At 60.0% G+C, this 21,149-nt stretch overlaps 1 protein-coding gene across 11 annotated transcripts in view; it reads right to left on the bottom strand.

The window, feature by feature from the left end:
- Positions 1 to 19,531, bottom strand: part of CROCC2 (ciliary rootlet coiled-coil, rootletin family member 2) — a 61,979-nt gene extending 42,448 nt beyond the window's left edge. For 9 of the 11 annotated variants that reach the window (XR_014016503.1, XM_081242475.1, XM_081242469.1 and 6 more), the window contains exons 1-5: positions 19,330 to 19,531; positions 7,907 to 8,057; positions 6,875 to 7,002; positions 4,653 to 4,759; positions 3,154 to 3,319 (exon numbers count right to left, since the gene is read on the bottom strand). Coding sequence is in view for 9 of the 11 variants with exons in the window: in XM_081242475.1 (XP_081098601.1) it covers positions 3,154 to 3,319; positions 4,653 to 4,759; positions 6,875 to 7,002; positions 7,907 to 8,057; positions 19,330 to 19,407 (630 nt within the window). In the remaining 2 variants the exon portion in view is untranslated. Of the gene's footprint in view, positions 1 to 3,153; positions 3,320 to 4,652; positions 4,760 to 6,874; positions 7,003 to 7,906; positions 8,058 to 15,991; positions 16,129 to 19,329 lie in introns of those variants that run through there. The other 2 variants (XM_081242474.1, XM_081242479.1) reach the window with 2 other exon arrangements.
- Positions 19,532 to 21,149: the final 1,618 nt, after the last annotated feature.

Genomic DNA, 21,149 nt, shown 5'->3' with positions numbered 1-21,149 from the left:
GCTTTTCAATGTTGCTTCAGACAAAGCACTTTCACGTCCTGCGGGTCCTCCAGCTCAGGACCCACACACTCACCTGCTACTTCACGAAGCCCTTGCTGATCGCCCTCCCCTGAGCCCCCATCTGAGGTGCCCCCCATCGAGCCCAGTAACACCCTGCTGTGTACCTTGTGTAGGGAACGCCCTTTGCGCCTGGTGCCAGCGCCTTGTGTATACGTGCACCCCACCCACCGACTGTGATCATCAAAGAGCTGGAATTAGACATCCCTCCTGCTAACACGGAAGAGCGGACACCTGTCCCGCCTGCCCACAAGACAGTGCAATACTTGAGATGCCGGACTTTACAGCTTCTTGAATGCAAGGCTGGGCGGCCGGTATGGTAAGGGACACGCAAGCCAGGAACCAGTAAACTCAGGGACTCGAGAGGGACTTGCCAAACAGTAACTTGAACATGTTTCCTTGACCACAGGGGCTCTGGGGACAGAGAGGAAAGCTTAAGGTCCACCCAAGGGGGAATGTGCTCACATGTGGAAGTGATTCCCCAAGCTGCACTCCAAGTAAGGTGTGCTAGAGATGGGCGAATCAGCACACACGCGCGCGCACACACACACGCAAACGCACACGTACACAGCTGCTTGCAGGGCGCTGTAAGGAGGTGCCGTGGACGGTGAACAAGTGCACACACACAAGCACACATGCACACACACATGCACGCAAGCACACACACACCTGCCTGCAGGGCACTGTAAAGAGGTGCAGTGTCCCCACAATTCACATGTTGAAACCTCATCCCCAATGTGATGGTATCTGGAGGTGGGGCTTTCCAGTTCCACCTTCAGGATTGGTGTCAGTGTCCTTATAACAGAGGCCCCACGAGGGTCCAGTCCCTTCTGCCATGTGAGCTTATAGCCAGAAGGTATCGTTCTGTGACCCAGGAAGCGGTCTTCACCAGCCGCTGAAGGGCCTGGCACTTTGATCTTGGACTTCCAGGCTCCAGAGCTATGAGAGGTACATGTTTGTGGACAAGCCCCCAGGCTGGAGTGTTTCTGCTACAGTGGCCTGGAGGGACCAAGACCGTAAGGAAAATATATCCCTGTGGTTTTGGAACCACAAGTTAGCCTTGGTGCAGTTTTCAGCCTGGATTCACAAAACCTGGGTGGCTTAAAAAATAATAATAAAGCTGAAAATTTACTTCAGTGTGGCCCAAAGGTCGTCAGAGCCCCTAAGAACCTGTCCTAAGCAAATGACAATCCTTTCTGGAACACACCACATTCATTCCAGGTTTCAAAGAATTTTCAGAGTCCCAAGGATAACACACAGCTCTTAGTTAAAAAAATTTTTTTAAAAACCACCAAAGACACAAGGAAACACAGCACCATGACCAAGACCTAGCAGAAACAATAGACTCACACCTTGAAGAAGTTCAGATATTAGAACATCAGACACAGACTACAAAATAACTTTTCTAATATGCATCAACAAACACATGAGAGGCTTGAAAATACCAGTTAAGAGTAAGATATCTGGAAAATACCCAGAATAAAAGTCAGAATTTTTAAAGATGAAAAATACAACGTTTAGAATTTAAGCCTAATAGGCAGGTTTAACAGACGTTGGACACCAGAAGAGAAAATTGATGACCAGGAGGGTAGATTCGAAAAAATTATCTACCACATAGACCAGGGGGATGGCATGAGGGAAAGTCTGGGAGGTTAAGAGCGTGGGAGGGAGCACGGGGATGGGTGAGGTCCACGGGGCGGGAGAGGACAGGGGAGAGAGGGGCTTGGGTGGCACTGAAGGAGGTAACAGCTGCTCTCCAAGGACAAGGGAAGAGCAGCATCCTGAGGAGTCCTAACCAGATAGACAAACAGAAATCTGCACATTTTCGGCACAGCACAGGAAGCCGGCAGCACGCAAAGTCACAGCAAGAGCAAGAGCTCATAGCGGCCAGAGCAAGAAGACGATGCCCTCCGTGGCGGGCCAGCAGAAGGGTGTCTTTAAGGCGCTGAGAGGAAGAGCCGCCAGCCAGGGAGAGTCGTTTTCAAGGCCAAGGGGGAATAAAGACTCTCGATAAACCAGTGCCAAACTGGACCCGAGGCCCGTCTCCAGGGCATTTATTTCCCTAGCGGCCAAGGCGGGGGCGTGATGTGTCTCCCATGTCTCCCCAACGCCACACGGGAGCCCAGCCATTGACGACCACCCTGTGATGACAAACGCATTCCCTCTTGGCGCCCCTGATACCCTCCCGTCCCCGTGCAGGGGTGGCTGCAGCAGGAGGGGCCACTCGGCTTCTGACCGGAACAGCTGTCCAGCAGGAGGGGCTCTGTCCGCACAGTGGGGTTGGGCCTCCCACTCCGCCCGATCCGTGTGGGAAGTGCCGAGATGGCCCCTCTGAGATGGGCTTGTCCGAGGGACACCTGTGCAGGGTCAGCCTGAGGCCCAGGCACCCAGGACCAGCTCGGCCTCTGCTCCTGCCACGTCTGGGGAGAAATCCTGCCCATGGGGCCCGCGGCAGACGCTGGGAGGTCCGTGGGGACATCCAGGGACGATCGGAGCAGAGGTCGCAAGCTCAGCGGGGAAGATGTGGACAGGCAGAGGCGTGGGGTGACCCGTCTCAAGTATGTCCCCTACTTCAAGCTGGACGTCCTACCCCCGGTGACCAGCCCGGGATGGTCAACACAGCATCTCCCCCCAGCAAGGCTGAGGCCTGGAGCCCCGTGTCCTGACCCCGCACCCAGGGCTGTGGGTTTCAGAGGAGGCTGCATGGGCCCTGCTGGGCTGGCCAGGGAGTGGGGGGCTGTGGTGCGGCCCGGGCTCCTGAGTCTGACCACGAGTCGGGCCTGCGGAGACTCTTCTCTCTAGAGCAGCACGGCCACGCCAGAGCCAGGGCTCAGCCCTCACTCTACTTTCCAAGCCCAGCCAGGGGTCCTTCTCTCAAAGCGGGGGTCTTCCCATGCAGTATCCTCCACCCCGCAGACTAATGTGGCCAAGCCGAGTGGGGGACATGGTGTGGCAGGAGGCCAGGGGCCTTGCCCCCAGGAGGGGCCATGGCAAAAGCCAGCTCGCCCTTTCCCGGTTCCTGCCACCCACCCCGACCCCGGCCGTGGGCACCAGACAAGGCATCCCCCCTGCCCACGGGCGAGAGCTGGGGAGCACCTCTCTCTGGGTCCAGCGCTGCCTCTCCCGCAGCTCCAGCTCAGCCCGCAGACGGAGCACGCTGCCCGTCGTCCCGGCCAGCTCCTCGGCCAGTCTGTCGTTGGCTTTCTTCATGTGTCCTAGCTGTTCCCACAGGAGGGTGTTCACCTGGGAGAGGCCGGTGCTCCTGGACGGGCAGGGACGGAGCGGCATGGCCATGGGCGGGTGGCCTCTCCCTACAGACGTGCTCAGACAGCCGGGCCCCGAACCTCCTGGGCCCAGATGACACCAGCTCGACTGTGCAGCCCCCAGACTGCCCCTAAGAGGCACTGACCACCTGCACCGGTCCTCAGTGGCCCCGCAAACGGGGGCCAGCCTCTGGGGGCCACCCCGGCACGCCCCCTCCTGCCCTGACTCGCTTGCTCTCCCCACCTCCTCCCCCTCTGAGCTCCCCTGGCTCTGCCACACAGCTGTGGCTAGCTCCTAACTCCAGGGTGTGGGGGTGGACCCCGAGACCAGCAAGAGGGTTAGGGCTTGGGAGCCTGGCCGAGGGTACCAGGGCTGGGAGGGTACCCTGCCGGGCAGGGCGGGGGGAGAGGGAATCAGGCCCGCCCCATGGAGGGGGCAGCCCCTCTGTGACCGTGGGGTCTCTCTCCACCCAGGGCAGGTCTGCATGTGGCTGCAGTCGGGGACCCCGAACCCTCTGGAGCCCGTACCTCCCGGCCAGCTGCGAGGCCACAGGGACTTCCTCTGCGCCTCTCTGCTCTGTGGGCATCAGCCTCCTCTTGGCTTATTTACCAACACCCTCCACCCCCCTTCTCCAAAACTGGTTTTCAAAATGCTTCTCAGCACTTTTCTTCCTTTTCCAGAGTCCCTGAGGATGAACCAAGGCCGGGAAGTCTTCCACAAATGGCTTAACCTCCCCCAGGTCTGGAGACGGAGCAGGCCGTGGAGTGGAGGCTCAGCCCTCCCGCTGGCCTCCCTGCAGGGAACGTGGAGAGATGCCTTTCCCTTCCGGGGCCGTGTCCTGGGGCTTGGGGCTACCTCCGGGGGGCTGGGGTATGACACACACTTACCAACGGTGCGCAAGAGAGCCCGATCATGATATCTGGCTTGAAGCCAAAGGGGCCTGGGAGTCAGGGCCGGAGTGTGAAGAAGAGTGGGACTGAGGGGAGAACCCCCGGGCCCCCCGGGATTGGCCAGGCCAGCCGAGGGCCATGAGCAGCTCAGGAGACCTGCCTGTAGTACAGGCCGGAGCCCCAGCCTCAGCAGGTGTTGGGGGCCTGGGGGTGACACACGAGGGAGCACAGGGCCAGGGAGGCCCCATGACCTGCGGGACCTGCACTCTCACCTGAGGCCCTGGGGGTGGTCCTCCTCCCCGTGCTGCTCCTCCCGGTGCTGCCCCGCCCTGGAGTCACCTGGGAAGAGGTGCCAACGGCCCCGCAGCACAGTGGCGTCCGCTGCCTTGCGGTGACGGCCGAGCCCCCTGCTGCCCCACCGCCCTGCCTGCCCAGCCTCACCTCTGCTCAGCAGCCTCTAGCCGGCCGAGGGCTTCCTCCAGGTCGCCGCTGTGTTCCTGCTCTGACCTCCGCAGCCGAGCCTCGGTGGCCTCCAGCTGGGCCTGCAGCTGGAGAGGGGCATTAACCCACCTGGCTGGACACTTCCAAGCCCAGCGGGCTGGGCAGCTTTGGCACAAAACCCTCCCAGGGATGGGTGAGAGGGTTCCCCTTGGGTCCCTAGTTGGGGCGGGGCCAGGCTGGGATAAGGGCTGGGGTCGAGCTGGGGTCGAGCTGGGTCTGCTAAGACGGGTCAGGCAGGCAGCCGTCCGTGCCATGGCCCTGTGCCATGTGCCCACGGCCGGCGGAGTGGGGGGCCCAGGCTCTGGTCCGGCCACATAAGGGGCAGGACGGCTGAGATGCAGAGCAGGCCTGGGGTCACTCCCATGGGAGTGAGTGAGCGTGGGGTCCCACCCCTGCAGCTGCCCTCTGGCCTGTGCTCAACCCTTCGTCTGCTCCCAGCCCCTCATCCAGCGGGTGGGTGGGTACCACACCCCCAGTAAGTGGGCCTGGCAGGGCGGGGAGCCCCCCACATGGGGCCAGGCCGGCCCCCGAGCCTGCTGGAGCCTGAGCAGACAGGGACCTGGGGCTCTGAGGGGAAAAGGCAGTGCTGGGGGCCCCGACCCGAGGAGGCCGGCTGGTGGGGGGCTGAGGCAGGAAGGTCAGGAGAGCTGAAGGGCACCCCTGTGGCACGACATGGGGCCTGAGTACAGGGAGGTGAGTGCCCCCCGCAGCTACCAGTGGGATTGGAGAGGAGGGGCCGGGGGTCCAGCTGAGCCGAGGGGGCTGGGGGGGGGCTGGGAGTCTAGCCGGGATGGAGGCGCCCACGGAACAGTCACGCGGCCCCCCACTACCACCATCCGCCCCGCCCATCTGCTTGGGGGAACCTGGGGAGGCTGGGCCCCTCTGTGGCCCTCACAAGGGGTGCTGAGCCGCCTGCCGGAGCCGGCGCGGGCCTGTGACTTCAGAGCTCACTGACTCACGAGGTTTCCTGATCAGCCGCAGGATTTCTGCGGCTTCTATTCCCACAGGCCCTCTTGTTCCCAACATGTCCCCACCCTGTGCTAGGAAGATCCCCGCCCCCGTCCCCGCCCTGCGCAGGGCCCAGGGTGGGCGGGAGACATCGCCGCCGCAGTGCTCCTGGTCCTGCCGGGGATGAGGAGGGCCTTCCCAGTCCTGCCCGGGGGTGGGGCCGGTGATGAGAACAGGTGTGACAGTTTGGGGTGGGGGCAGAGAGCCCCTCCCTCTGTGGGGCTGGGGACACCGGCTATCCCAGGAAGCCCTGGGAACCCTCGAGGAGACGAGGCTGACCCAGGGCCCTCGGGCATTCGCCACTGGTCACTGGTCATGCCGGAGAAAGACCTGAGTCAGGTCTCAGCCCCAGCAATGGCAGCGTGGCCCTGGACAACTCGGACTAGCTCTGAGCCTCAGTTTCCTCATCTGGAAAGTGGAGTCATCTGCCCTGCCACGTAGACCAGGGGGACTCTGCAGACACGGGGGCTCCCAGTGCGCCACCCTGTGGGCCGGGCACCCCAGCCCAGTCCTGCCTCAGAGGCCATCATGTCCTGGAGTGGCAGACATGGGACAGAGGCTCTGGCCTAGTTCCATCACCTTTCTGCCTCGGTTTCCCCATCTGTCCACCGGGAGGGCCTCCCAGCCCCACAGGTCATGACCAAACGGCCTCTTGCTGCAGCCAGTCACCCTGGAGGGCACCGCGGCTGCCCAGGGCACTGAGGACAGAGGACCGGGGCCGAGGGCATGTCCGGGGTCTGTCCGCCCTCGGCTGTCGGGGGTGGGGGCTGGGGGCGGGGCCAGTTCCTCGGCAGGCCCCCAGGCGGTTCCTTTGGGCTCCCCCCTCCTCCCCTGGGCAGCTGCTGCCACGTGCTCACGCTGGGCTGGACGCTGGGGCCGAGGGGTCAGGACTGCCCCAGCTGCCCCCAGGGCTTCTGGCAGGTGGGGCACAAGTCAGTGCCTAAGCTGGGGGGGAGTCCTGGAGGACCCTGGGGCCGGGGAGCCCCGGGCACCTGTCCCGCTCTCACAGGTCCCCTCCAGCCTCAGCTTCTCTAGCCACCGCCCAGGGTCCAGCTGTGCCGTGGCTGACCACTGTCATTCCACGTCCTGAGACGCGCTGACGGATCCACCGGTCTCCCCGGGCCTGGCTGCCACGCGTCCCTGCGCACACTCACCCGCTCGCTGACCGCATGGTACCGGCCGGCCAGCTCGTCCCGCTCGTCCCCCGCCTGGGCCGGCAGCTCCTCCAGCCGGGACAGCTCCTCCTGCATGTGGGCCGAGGCAGCTGGCGGCTCCCGCACCGCTGCAGGCACAGCAGCAGGTCAGCCTGTGGCCAGGCCAGCCCCCAGCCCAGCTCCCTGTCCCCGCCACCGGTCTGCTGATCTGCTGGGACTGATCTGGGGGACCCCGATCTGGGGCCTCCCTTCCTCTCCTGTCGTGGACATCACGTTTCACCCCGGTACAGACCCGTGCCTAGGGCGAGCCCCAAACCAGTTACAGCGGAGTGTGCGGGGTGGCCTAGACGCTGGGGATCCCACACCTCCATCAGGCAGTGAGAACTGCTGACTCAGGGTAACCAGATCTCACCCCCAAGTAGTAAGTTGCTGTTCTAACCACACAGTGGGCTTTCTTTTTCCTTAACACACGCAGTGAGGTCCCCAGTTTCTCTAGGAGGCTGGAGAGCCCCTTATTTCAGAAAGGGGTCTCGGGACCCCTGCACGAGGGGGTCGGGGCACACTCTGGGGCCAGGCTGCCCTACTGGCTGGGTGGTCTCGGTGCAGGGACCCAGCCGCGCACGCAGCCATGACAGACAGCGAGAGGGCACCGCGAGGGGGCCCGGGGTCTGGGGGAGCAGAGGTCTTGGGGGTAGGGGCTGCTCAGCATCCACGCTTCCTGAGTGTCAACCTTTAGGATTTCACTCATCTAATGAAAAATGAACATGGATTAAATCAAGACTGGTGGGCACAAATGTGTGACAAACCAATGCAGGGCTAGGTGGGCATGGTCCCTGTGGCCTAGTGGTGAGCGCGCTGTGGGGATCGGCTTCTGACCCCCGTGGACGATGCCGTGGGAAGGTGTGGTTCTCGCCCTAGCACAGGGGAAGATGATGGGCCGGGAGGGGCCAGCCCGGTCAGGGGACAGTGAGGGGCTTGGCTCCCTGAAGCTAGACTCTGACGGCTCTGCAGCGCCCCTGGTGCCCCCCTCACCTTGGGGCGGCTCCTCGCCCAGGCTGCCAGCCACAATCTCTCGGATGCGGGCAGGCACGGGGATGGGTGAGGCCCGCCCGCCTCCCCCATGCACGGTCAGCGCCCGGTCTTCTCTGCTGGCCATGGGGCTCAGGACGGTGTCCTCCAGCCTCTGAAAAACACCCTCTCAGAGATGTCTGGGGCTGGCAGGTCCCTGGACAGCTGCCAGAGCCCCACGTGAACCCACTGGAGTTAGTGGGGGCTGCCACGGGGCTCCCATACGGTGGCAAAGTGCCCTGGAGAGGACTGGGCGAGGCTGAGGTCACCCAAGGCCCATGACTTGGTTTCCCCACCTTTTAAGGTGGGAGGGTGCCCTGCCCATCCTGGCGCTGCTCTGAGCACAGGTGAGGAAAGAAGAGCTGGTCCGGAGAGCTCCGAGCCTAGGGCACCACCTCATCCCACCCTCCAGCCCTGCTCCGCCTCTGCGGGGGCTGCACTGACCGTCGTGGTGGACCTCTCCGGGGACGCTGGGAGGCAGGCTCTTGCCTCTGGCCCTCCTGGAGCAGGCAGCCTCCCAGTTTTCAAAGTGGGGTTGGCAGGGAGGGGTCTGAACCCCACCCAGCAGGCCCAGAACTGCACGGCAGGAGGGGCTGACAACAGCAGAGGGACAGCTGGTACAAGGCCCACCCACACACCCCCCTTTAGGACATGGCCATCCATGTGGGGCTTCCCCGTCCACTGGGCGGGGCACGCGTGGGCCCTGGTACGGGGCAGGGTGGGAGCCAAGGGAGGGGCAGTGGGATGATCGTGGGGACGGCCCTCCTTCCTAGCCGTCTAGAGCAGCTGACCGGCTGTGGCAGAGGTCCGAATAGTCCCAGACGTGGGTAGGAGACCCTGGGTCTTGGGTACCCAGAGACTGGTCTTGGGGTCTTGGGCTCCAGCTGGCACTTTGCCTCGGCCCTGGGCACTCTTGGCTCCACAAGGATGGCACAGCTGGGGGAGGGCCTGGGCTGCCCTCCAGAGCCCTGGGCCAGGGTGGGGCCTTTGTTGCCAGGTCTATTGTGGTGCTGACCGTGGGGGGAACTTGTGAACACTGCAGGCCGAGGCAGCCAATCCTAAACCAGCATGAACATCTGGACATGAGCGGGCAACGAAGCAAGATGGCCCAGGACTCAGGACAATCCAAAGCTGCCCACCGGCCCTGCTGCATTTGCGTTATGAGTTTTCAGGCAGTGCGTGAAATAGTAGAGGGTAACCAGACGCTTCCCAGAGGGTACTGGAGATGGATGTCCCCTCCAGTGACTCTCTAGGGAGACAAACCAGGGTCCTCCCATCACCCCCGAAGGTCCCAGACTTCTCAAATTCATCACGATGTGCCCAGCCCCTCCCTACCCCTGGCTTCCCAAGACCCCCCACCCCGAGACTCCCCAGATCTCCCTCCCAGCCCAGGGCCCTGGTGAGTGACCACCACACAGCCTCCTACCTGCCTGTCCTCCTCTGATCCTCCCAGCTCTCCCTGAAGACCCTCTCGAGGCCTAGACCCCTCCACCTGGCTCTGACCCTCAGGCCTGGGCTGGTAGGGATGGAGGGCTTCTGGGTGCACCCCTGCTCCCCCCACCCCACTGCCCTTGTACAATCTCAGCCCGTCCCCTCCTCCTGAGACCCCAGCCTGGTCTCTTCCGCTCACGTCTGCCTGGACACGAGGCCTGCCCCTCCCTCAGCACCAGCGTGGCCAGGGCCACCCCGAGACCCGGCCCCTTGCATGACGCCTGGTGAAGCCACGTTCCCATCCCAACAGGAGCTCGGTGCTGGGCAGACACTAAGCAAACTCTCGGGACTGAATTCCACTGCCCGCCACGGGGACTGAGAGCCCTGGCTCTGGTTCACCTGGACCGCAGTCCTCCTTCACCTGTGTGTAGGAATTTGGGAGGTCTTGGGGAGGCACTTTGACTGCACTCCCAGCGGACCCCCCTTCAGCATGACTTGGGCTGGGCGGTGAGCAGCCTCCCTTGAGGGGAGGGGAGGAGGTGCCTGCTGCCCCTCCTGGGCAGAGCCGGGAAGGGGGCGCCAAGACCACCAAGGCCCCTCCTGTCCTCCGGGGAGGACACGCCGCTGGTAGGGGCTCAGCCATCGTCCGCCCTGAACCCCCTTTGCACTCAGGGAAACCGAGGTCCAACGGGGAGGCGAGAGCCACCTGAGGCCCGCGGGACTGTCAAGTCCAGGAAGCCTCCTGCTAGGCCAGGAAGGCCCCTGCCCCTCCGCCCTCCACACCGCCCTCCCCGCCCCCCCGGGCGTCCGCGGCACCACCCGCTAACGGGAAAGCAGCAGCGGCACAAACTTGACTCATTCCTAACATTTACAGAGGGTCACTTATTAGCCGAGACGTCCCAAGAGGAGCTGGGGGCGTAATGGGTTCCAGCTGTGGCCGGGTGCCTGCGATGGGCCGTGGCCCAGCTGGAGCCGAGGGAGGCAGCGCGGGCGGCACGGCGGGGGTGCACGGAGGCCCCGGGGCTGCCCCCTCCCACCCTGCCCCACCTCCTGCCCCCCCACTCCCCCCCAGTAACGGGGGGTGGGGAGGGGCCCGGAGCAGGAGGGACCTTCACCCAGGGCGGGTCACTGGGCCTGCACCAACCTCTGGCCTTGGGGCTTGGTTCCCCCCACGGCCTCCCGGGACCCCGCGATGCCACCTGCAGCCCTGTGGGCCAGGGATGGCTCTGGGTCGGTTTTCGGCCCAGCTTTGGGGGGGTGCTGTCTGCCTGTGACCGGGCAGTGCACTGGGAGACTTCTAGAAGCCCCCCTCCCCGCCTCGCAGTCTCAGCTGGTCAGAGGGGACACCAGGGCTGGGCATCAGCTCCCCAAAAGACCTCAGACTCACAGTTGAGCCTGACCATGTCCCCTCCTCCTTTCTGTCCCAGCGTCCTCCTCCCCGTCAGCTCAACCGGCTGCTAAGGACCTCAGGGAGGTCACAGCCCCTGCGTGACACCCCCGGTGAGCCCTAGAGGGGGGCCTGTGGTGCGGCCCAGGGGGGTGGCCACCCCCTCCTTCATCGCCGCCGCCGTCCCCGTGTGGCCGTGTGGACGGGGAGGGTCTCCGCTCCGAGGACTCGGGGCTCCCCTCTGGGAGAGGTGGGCTGGGGCCCCTGCCCTGCCACTGCCGGTGCGCTGCCTGACCCCAGGCATGCCACTTGCTGTCCTGAGCCGTGTGTTCTCATCTTTGAAAATGGGGCGTCCCAGGGACCCGGGGGCTGCGGCTCTGGGGACCTCGGCCTAACCCTCACAGGTGAGGACATGAGGTGGCTGGGAAGGGTGGGTGGAGCCGTAAGACAGAAACGGAAACCACACGGAACAATCTCACTCTTTCCCTCACTGGTGACCAGCATCGGACCCCCGAGTGGCCCCTCTGAATCCGCAGGCTGCTCAGGCACAGGTCCCCAGGGAGAGGAGCCCAGCGACTTCTGGAAGGAAGATGAGGCTGCCCCATATCCAGAGCCCAGTGAGGGAGACCCCTGGGTGGCCCGGGGTGGGTCCAGATGAGACCCGTGGCAAGGCAGGGAGGGGCGCCAGAAGCCCCGTTTAAAGTGACCCTGCGAGAGCGGGTGTCCAGCGGGGGACCTCAACTCAGCCAGCAGCGTGAGCGAGTCAGAATCCTGGGCCCCTCGGCAGAGTCGGGGGCGGGCGGGGGTGGGCACCCCCGGCCAGCAGCCTGGGTCTGGGGTGGCGGAGCTCCAACAGTGCCACCGTGTGGCCGCAAGGGGCGCTGCAGGAGCTGTGCCTGCCCGGCGCTCGAGTAGGGAGGCTGGGGCTCCTGGGGGCGGCCGGAAGGCAGAGGCTCCCTTGCTCATGGAGATGTGAGAAGGGTGTCACCTCTCAGGGCTTCCCAGCACCCGTTTTATATCTGTCATCTCGGCTGCAAGGGAGGCTCAGGGTCTTGCACTCACGGCGGCAGTGTTAGGACTGGGCCCCCGCCCGTGGGCCCCCAGCACCTTCCCAGTGGCCCGAGATCAGGACTCCGCAGGCACGCTGGCCTTGGGTCCCCTCCCTGAAGGCAGAGGAACGGGGTGCGGCCCAACCCTCGCTTCCTCCTCTGCCTTTGCCCCTCAGACCCTCCCCAGCACTCCTGCAGGGCCCCAGGCTTTGGCCCTCGCCAGGCGCGGGCACAGCTTGAAGAACACATCTGAGGACAGGGCCTCCAGCCAAGTCCAGCCACCGGACGTCTGCTTGCCGTCCTTCCGTGGCTTGGCCGGCTGCAGAGAGGGCCCTGGGCCTGAGTGGCCGCCTGCCAGGCTCCATTTCCTTAGGAAAAAGAGCTTCTCTGTGCCTGGGGTAACCCCTGGCCCCCACCATGCTGTATCTCAGCACCGCCCAGTTTCAGATCTCTGTGTGTCCGTTGAGCCCTCTGGGGCCCTGGGCATCACCCCAAGAGCCGGGTCAGGCTTCTGTGGGTGGTAGTTTGGGCCTCAACTAACAATAAAGGGGCGATCTGGGCCAGGCAGGAAAGCAGGCACTGGGGATGCGGGGACAATTTCTCATTCATCTCTGCGTCCCCACCCCGGCACCATCGGCGCTTGGCACACAAGCAGGCTGAGACACAGGTCACTACCAGAGGGCCTGGAAACCAAGTCCAAGGTATGAATCACCACCTGAAAAATGACTCCTGTCAAGGGACGACAGAACGGCAGCATCCTGTCGGTCTTGTTTGCTGCCGTGTCCTCTGTGCCCACACAGGCTTCCGGGAGGAGGTGGCAGTTGAGCTGGGCCTTGACGGATAGATAAGAGTCCAGCAGCCAGAGGGGCCAGAGCTCAGACGTCCAGGTGGAGGGACCGGAGGAGGCAGAGGCAGCGGGATGGGTGTCCAGCCTGTGCAGGGCTGGGGGAGGAGGGTGCACGGGAGCCACGAGGCGGGAGAGGTGACTTAACATCCCCGTGAGGATGGTGGCGCCCCATCTTTGCTTCTGAACGAGGAAGGGAGACACGTCCCATCTGATGAGCAGTGACCCTGGCTGCCGTCCACACAGGGCTTGGCCACACCCTGGCACTCTCAAACCATCCCGGCTCCTGTCCCAAGGGTGGGCCCTCACTCACCCAGGCTCTGGGGAGCCCCCCAGACCACCTGTCTCACCCTCGTACAGAGGGGGACCCTGAGGCAGATAGTCAGTGGCAGGGCCAGCTCCAAACCTGAACACCACAGTGCTCTCCTTTCTGCGCAGGGGGCAGCTGTGACTTCATGACTGTGCCAGCCCTCCCGGGCCTCCTGACGGAACCTCCTCCCTCTCCCCGGTGCCCCTCCTTTCCCCCTCTCCCCCCTCAGACCTCCCCACTTTGGAACCTTAAACCATAAACACTTCTACAAAACCCGTGGGTGGAGAAGGTGACGGGGGGAGGGGAGGATGTGGGACACAGAGGGCCCAGGGAGCCAGCACTCCCTCTGCAGTTACTAGAACAGCCAGTTAGACTGTGAAGCTCCTACTTCTGAAGACGTCAGAGAGCCACGGATGCAGTGCGGTAGATGGACCGACACTCAGGGAGAGGTGAGTGGCAGGGCGTCCTGGGCTGGGGGTGGGTGCTGTGAGTTTGGAAGATCAGCGACAGAGCATTTTGTAGCTGCCTGGGAATGGAGCGACCCTCAAAACAGAGCCGGTTTCTCAGCTATTATCATTTTAAAAATGGTAACAGCTTCCTAACACATCAAATACCTAGGAGCCAATGTGATAACAAAATATGTGCAAGACCGCTCCGTTGAGAACTACGTTGAGTAAAATTAGCAAAAACGTAAATGGAAGACAATATTGTAAAGACGTCAGTCCTCCTCAAATTAATCTGCAGATTCAATAAAATCCCAATCCCAATCCCAGCAGGGTTTTTAGTTTGTAGAAATTAACAAACTGATTCTAAAATTCATATGGAAGAGTCAAAAGTATGTAGGAAATAGTGAAGAAAGCTTATGCTCCCAGACGTAACGACACGTCACAGATCCACAGTGACGAAGACAGGGTAGCATTGGTATAAGGACCAACTGACCAGCGGAAGTGGTCACGAACTCTGGAAGTACATATGCACACATGCACATGCAGACACACGTGCACAGACACATGCACACACTGGTGAGTGACAAAGGTGACACACAGTGCAGTGGGGAGATGATGGGATTTTCAGTCTGGGGCTAGGTCCACTGGTTATTCATACAGAAGGAAGTGCATGGTCGTCTCTACCTCACACCATACACAGAGGTCAATTCTGAACGGATTGCAGATTTAACTGTGAAAGTAACACAATAAACTTTTAAGAGAAAACATAGAAGAACCTCTTTGTGGCCTTGCAGTAGGCAAAGTGTGTTTCTTAACTAGCACACAAGCAGCACTAACCTAAGGTGGAAAATGAACAGATTGTGCCATATTACAGTTATGAACCATTCCTCAAAGGCACCATTACAGGAGTGAAAAGGCCACCCACAGGAGATATTTGCAATACACGTATTTAATAAAGGACTTGTTTCCAGATTATGCAATCAAATCCAAATCAATAATAAGAAGAGAAGGCACCCCAAGAGAAAAATGGGCACATTGTAGAGCAGACACTTCACAAAGGAAGATGTCTGGAGGGCCAATAAACACAGGGAAATGTGCTCAGTTTCATTAGTCGTCGGGTAAATGATAATTAAAACCATAAAGCAATACCACTGTACATTCACCATAATGGCTAAATAGCAAAATGACAGGAAATGCCAAGTGTTGGCCAGGATGTGTAGCAGCCAGCCCCTCACACACTGTAAATCCATACAGCCACTTTGGAAATCTATTGGCAGTATTCACTGAAGCTGGATGTATGCAAACCTGTGACCCAGCACTTCTATGGCTGGTGTGCACCCAACAGAAACATATACATATGGCCCCCAAAGATATGTAGCAGAATGTTCGTGACGGGGCTGTTCATGAAACCACTCAAATGGCCATTAGCTATAAAATGAACACAAAGCGCACCATATTCACACACTGGAGTGTACAGCAAACTATAACGACGTGCTGCATTCCGGGTGAATTTCACAAACGTGGTGTAGTACAAAGAGTGTGTGTTTATACACACACACGTATATGGCTCCATTTCTATAAAGTTCCCAAATGGGCAAGACTAATCTATGTTGGGGGAGGGGGCTTCTGGCATTCTGATAATGCTCTACTGGGGAGGGTGCTAGTCACACGACGGGCTCAGTTAAGCTGCACACTTAGGATGTCTGCACGTTTTTGTATGCATGCAATACTTCAACCAAAAGTAAAAAAGAAACTCCAGTGATTTTTCATCTCAAACGCCAGTTTCTAGAATATGGGGATCTGCTCTCATCCCCACACTTTCCATCCATTCTCCAACCTACCACCCGTCCACCACTCCCACCCACCCACTCAACCATCTACCACCATCTGTACGACAGTCCCTTCCCCTACGCACCCGAACGTCCCTTTATTCCTTCGTCCGCTCATCCTGAGCTCGGCAGACTCTATCTGTAGGCTAAATCCAGGCCTGCCGCTTGTTCATAAGTAAAGCTTTCTTGGAAAATAGCCACATCCATTTGCTCACACACTGTCTGTGACCCTCTTCATGCTCCAATGTCAGAGCTGAATAGTTGCTACAGAAGCTTTATGATTTGCAAAGCCTAAAGTATCAGTCATCTGGCCCCCTCCAGAAAAGTTTGCTGGCCTCTGCTTTAATCCATAAATCTACTCATCCCACCCCCCATCCCCCCGATCCTGTCCTATCCCATCCCACCCACCCCACCTCATCCCCTACCATCTTCTCTCTTGTACTAAGGACATTGTTCCAGCAGTCCTTCCTTATTGCTTACGTATCAGTTATTTTTCTCTCTATCAGACCATTCTTGTCGACACAAACTGTCATAATTTATCCTCACCTTAAAAAATTGTATTGCCCCTACATGTCCCATGGGGTACCCTTGTGGTCAATGTCACCCACGGCCTCCGCGTCGTTGAATGCTGTGGTCCACCGTCTCCTCTTTGCTTGACCTACTGGCAGCGCTTGGTGCTGACGATCTTTCCTCCTCCCTGAAACTCTCCCCTCACGAGGTTTCCAGACATTGCCCTCTCCCAGTCACTCTCACCTCCTCGGCCTCCCCATCGTGGTCCCCTTGGCTGGTTCCTTCTCGCCTCCTCCATCTTTAGGTGTGGGGGTGTGCCCGCTCCGTTTCCTGGGTACAGTCTCCCCTTGGGATCTCACCCAGTGACCCACATGCCAACAGCCCCGGACGTCTAGTTCCAGCATGGAGCTCTTCCCTGAAACCAGATCCAGGCGTCTGTTTGCCTCCCGACTGCCTCCGTGCGTGCGGACGCTAATCAGCTTTTCCACTTTACGACACTCAAAAGCAAAACCTCTGAGCACAGGATAGTTAAACTAGATGTAAAGAAAAACTTGGAAATCTCTGTATGTTTGAAAACTAAGGTATTTATACCTTTAGATAATCCAGGGATAAAATAAGAAACCACAGTGGAAATTAGAAAACAGTTTGAACTGGGTAATAACGAAACGTATTATATCAGAATTTATGGGATGCAGCTAAAGCCCTGTTTAGAAGGAAATGCATACATTAAAGAAGAAAGTGGGAATGTAAAATGATGCCACCACTATGGAAAACAGGATGGAGGTTTCTCAAATTAAACATGGGATTACCGTAGGACCCAGCAGTCCCACTTCCAAGTATACACCCCAAAGAACTGAAAGCAGGGATTTGAACTATTAACAACAGCCAGAGGTGGAAACAACCCAGCTATCCACGAACACATGAATGGATTAACAAAATGTGGCCCATCCGTACTATGGAATATTATTCAGCCTTAGAAAGGAAGGACCTTCTGACACAGGCTACCACATGGATGACCCTTTAGGACATAATACTAAGTGAAATAAGCCAGACACAAAGAGGCAAATATCGTATGATTCCACTCTTATGAGGTCCCTGGAGGAGTTAGATTCATAGAGATAGAAAGTAGGATGGTGGGTGCCAGGGCTGGGGGAGGGGGAGGGGGAGCTAGTGTTCAGCGGGGACAGAGTGTCAGTTTGGGAAGATGAGAACGTTCCGGAGTTGGATGGTGGCTATTGCTGCACAATGCGAATGTACTTAATGCCTTGAGCTGTACACTTAAAAATGGTGAAAATGGTAAATTTTATGTATATATAATTTACCACAATTTTTTAAGTAAAAAAATTTTTTTTAAACAAAGAAGGCTGCAAATCAATGAGCTAAGCATGCATCTCAAAAAAATTAGAAGAACAACAACCCGAAGAACTGAAAAGCAAAGGAATAAAAAATATATAAATCAATGAAATAGAAGACAAAAATACCGTAAAGAGGATCCACAGTGACCAGTATCAGCAATGAAAAAGGACGCGTCAATTCGGGGTGACCAACTCATTCCAGCCTGCCAGGGACTTCCTCAGACTGGGTCCTGGGTGACCCCTGGGTCTCAGACCCCTCAACACTCAGGGGCAGGTGGTTACCTGCTTCAGATCCTCAGGCTTCAAGAAGACAGTAAGAGGATACTGGGAACGACTTTTGGCAATAAATTTGAAAATTTATAGACAAGTTCTTAGAAAAACACCATTAATCAAAACCTAACCCACAAGGAAGAGTCTGAAAATTCCTGAAGCTTCTAGAGGAGCTGGGTCCAGAATTACAAATCTTCTTGCCCATCGGCCTTCTCCACCGCCTCTGCCTCCAGACCCTCAGAGAATCCAGCTCTGAGGGTGGGCCAGGGCCAGGGTCAACAGGGGCAGCAGCTCCGGCTGCAGCAAGCGGGGTGTCAGGAGCTCCTCTGGGCAGGGCAGCGCCTTCAGGTCTGGTCCCTCAGGAGCCCCCATCCTCAAGCCACGCCTTGCCCAGACTCCTCGGTTTCCCCATCTGTAGCTGGAGGGGCTGGAGGATCCCCCCTCCTCCCCCTCCGGACGGGCCTATCTGGGCATCTTGAGGCGCCTGCCTGCCTGCTCAGCCCTGGAGTAATTGCACCGCGATCTCCATCACTGTGGTGAAGACAACAGGTGTTGGCTGGGCAGGCAGAGCGGACCTCAGCCAGGGCTCCCCGTGGCTTTCAGATGACGGTTTCCCACGGGCAGCGGGAGTTGGGGGGCAGCCACTTTTGCCAAGCACCGATACCCACTGCCAGATGTCGGCACCATCCTGTGTTTCTCCCTCAAACCAGCCCGTAACCATAGCAACTTGCTTCAACTCTCGAGTCTCTATTTTCCTGGAACCCAAAGGGGTGGTAGAATCCTCACAGGCTGAGGGGGTACCTGGCTTGGAAACTGGTGTGCAAGTGGCCCTCCCTCCCCTGACCCCCCACCGGCCCTCATGGTCACCGGCACCCAGGACCTCGCAGAGCTGGGCCTCACGGGAGCTGGACAGAGAAAGTCACCCCACCAAGGGCCATCTTGTCAGCCTTGCTGGCTGCATCACCTGATTCAAATATCCTGCCCTTGTCGTGTTCTGTCCTGCGTGGGCACCTGTGTGTGTGTGTGTGCGCGCACGTGTGGCGGCTCCGCCGTGTTGTTTAATTACGGGGACAACTGTGGGCAATTACTCTTCTGCGGCGACCTGTCTGTCTGCACAGGGCCATGTCACCCCCCCTCACGCAGCACAGTTTTGAGGGTCTAATAACTGGGTTAATAAACAACTCTGAGTCAGCTGGTTCCCAGGGGTTCGCTGGGATCCCTGAGGGGTGAATCAGGGTAGGGACTGTCTGGCTGTGATGGCCGGCGGGGGGCACTTAAGGGGGTGGGGTGGCAGGGCCGGGCACCAGGCACCGGGCACCAGGCTGGAAGTAGGGAGTGAAGAGGAGGGGGCGTGGGGTAATTCCCAGTCGTTATCGCTGTTGCTGTTGTTTTTGTTATGCAGGTGGGTGCTATGAAGGAAAACGGAACCAGCACTTCTGGAGCTCACAGAACAGACACTGGGCACGGACCACCCCCATGGGCGCATGCCTCTCCAGGGAAGCCCCCGCTGATTCCCACACTTGGCCCCAAGGCAGTAGTGAACTAGACCCCAGAAGGTCGGGGTGGGAGGGTCCTTCATGCCCCACCCCTAGTGTGCAGGCAACAAGCCTGAGGCCCAGAGAGGGGGGCTGATAGCCCGAGCCCACACAGCACGGAGCAGGGAGGCTGGCCCTGGGGCGCAGGTCTCCGGCCCCCAGTTCAGTCTCTCCCCAGGCTCCTGTCCCGAGCAGAGTCTGCACATGTGTGCATCTATGTGTGTATGTGTGCACCTGTGTGTTAGGGTGCCTGTGTGTGTGTGCGCATGCTCGTGTGGTGCTCATGCTGACCACGTGAGCACGTGGAAAGTGACCCTTGGAGCCGGGGAGGTGGGGTCTCTCTGTGCAGGGTCCTTTCCCTCCCAAGGTGCCCTTGGGGCCTGCTCCCAGGAGGGTGCCGGAGGGCAGCCACACCACTGACCTGGATCACAGCCTCCAGCCCCAGCCGGGACTGCTCGGCAGAGTCCCCGTTGCCAGGCTCACTGGAGGTGGAACTCATCGTGGGCTGGGGCACAGGACCCAAGGGAAAGCAGGGACTCTGCTGCCGGTGAGTTTCCTCCTGGGACCCTGGACGCGCCAGGACCTCCTTCTGTGCACCGACCCTGCACCTGGGCAGCACCTGGCTCCTCTGTCCTGGGTGCCCAGCTGCCCTCTCTGGGTTGGCAGGACAGCGTGGCTGACTGAGCCCATAGGCGTTACTGCGGCAACCACGACGCTGAGGGCTCGTTTTCCCTGGAAACAGGAGGGCAGGCCCCGTTGCCATGGGGACTGTTGGGAACACTGTTGTCCAGAAGCTGTTCCCCAGGAGACCTGGAGAGGCCCTGGGTGAAGCTCTCCACCTGAGCGACCACACCTGGGCGACTGGCCTCTCCCCCAGGCCCCCAGCCCTGCAGGGAAGGGCCCTCAGCCCTCCACTGGGCAGTTGCCCCAGGAGGAGTAGTGTGCTTGGTGGCCACACACCAGGTAGAGGAGGTGTGCAGACCACGGGTCCTTCCTGATTGAGAATCATAAACTATGACTCTTTTCCGAGCATTTGCAAAGGAACTTGAGTTCAGTAGTACAATGCCATGTAACAGGTGAGCAGACTGAGCCTGCGGAGCGGAGGTCACCTGCCCAAGGACCAGAGGAGACCCTCGTCTTCCTAACTCATCCTTGGATACGCCTTCTGGAATCTGATTTCCTTCTGGAGCCCCGTCGGGGTGACCTGCCCCACGGGTCGTGCGCTTCACACTTGCCACGGGAAGTTCACTTCCCCTCACCTGAACCTCCCCGGAGCCACACAGAGCACTGGCAGCAGCTGACCCGTTGGGGGTGGTGATGGGTGAGGTGAAGCGGGGGATCGGGGCTGTCCCCGCAGGCCCAGAGCTCTGTCCTCCCCAGCCTGGGCCTCTGCAGTGAGTCTGGCACCCCAGTGTTCCCTCCCCACTCGCTCCCCTCAGGGGATCCTCCTTCAAATCTGGACCTTTCCCAGCCGGGCTAATGCCGACAGGAGTCCCTCTTGGAAACGGGCAGCCTCTGGAGGTGGGCCTGGCAGCCGGGAGTGACAGCCCCTCGAATGAAAGGAGGTCAGTTCGGGGCCCTGGGGACGGGGGTGGTCCCCAGACTCCCAGAGACCTGGGCTCTTCTGAGGCAGCTCAGGAGATAGAGGTGGCCTGCTGGGCAAGGCCAGAAGGGACCAGCAGTGAGGGTGGACACTTAGTGGGTCAGCATATCTGTCCCCAGGGCTGCCAGGGCCGAGACTGACAGGGCCCAGGCCACTTCCTCAGAACCAAACTTCACGACGGCGGTGCCGTTGCTTAAGGGAAGCTCTCCCCGAGCAACGCGTGCCCTCTGTCTCCTCCTCCTGGTGTCCTCTGGCTGCCCCCACCCCCTCCCCACGATAGCCACGAGCGTGCCCTACACAGGGACAGGATGGGCTCTTGGCCGGACACAGCCTTGCTGGGCATCCGGGGCTGCTGCGGGGCTCACTGGACAGTTCTGGGGGAAGGGAGACAAGGCCATCCTCTGACCATGGCCCCTCTGGATTAGTGGTGACTTCCGGTTTCCAAAGGTGCCAAGCAGAGGTCCAGATTCTGACCGCCATGGCTGGGGCACCTGCCTGGCACCCAAGGCTGCCTCTAGCTCCTTGAGCCCTGGACCCCTGTGGGCCCCAAGGACTGAGCACCTGGGGAGCTGGGGAGGGGGCTGGGGAAAGGACAGGCTCGGCACTTCCTGCTGCCCGGAGGCTGGGCCTCATCTGCC

This window comes from Mesoplodon bidens (genome assembly GCF_964165515.1).
Source record: "Mesoplodon bidens genome assembly, chromosome: 8".
Lineage (NCBI taxonomy): Eukaryota > Metazoa > Chordata > Mammalia > Artiodactyla > Ziphiidae > Mesoplodon > Mesoplodon bidens.
The sequence above is the reverse complement of the archived record's forward strand: the minus strand, read 5'-3'. Positions and strand labels throughout refer to the sequence as shown.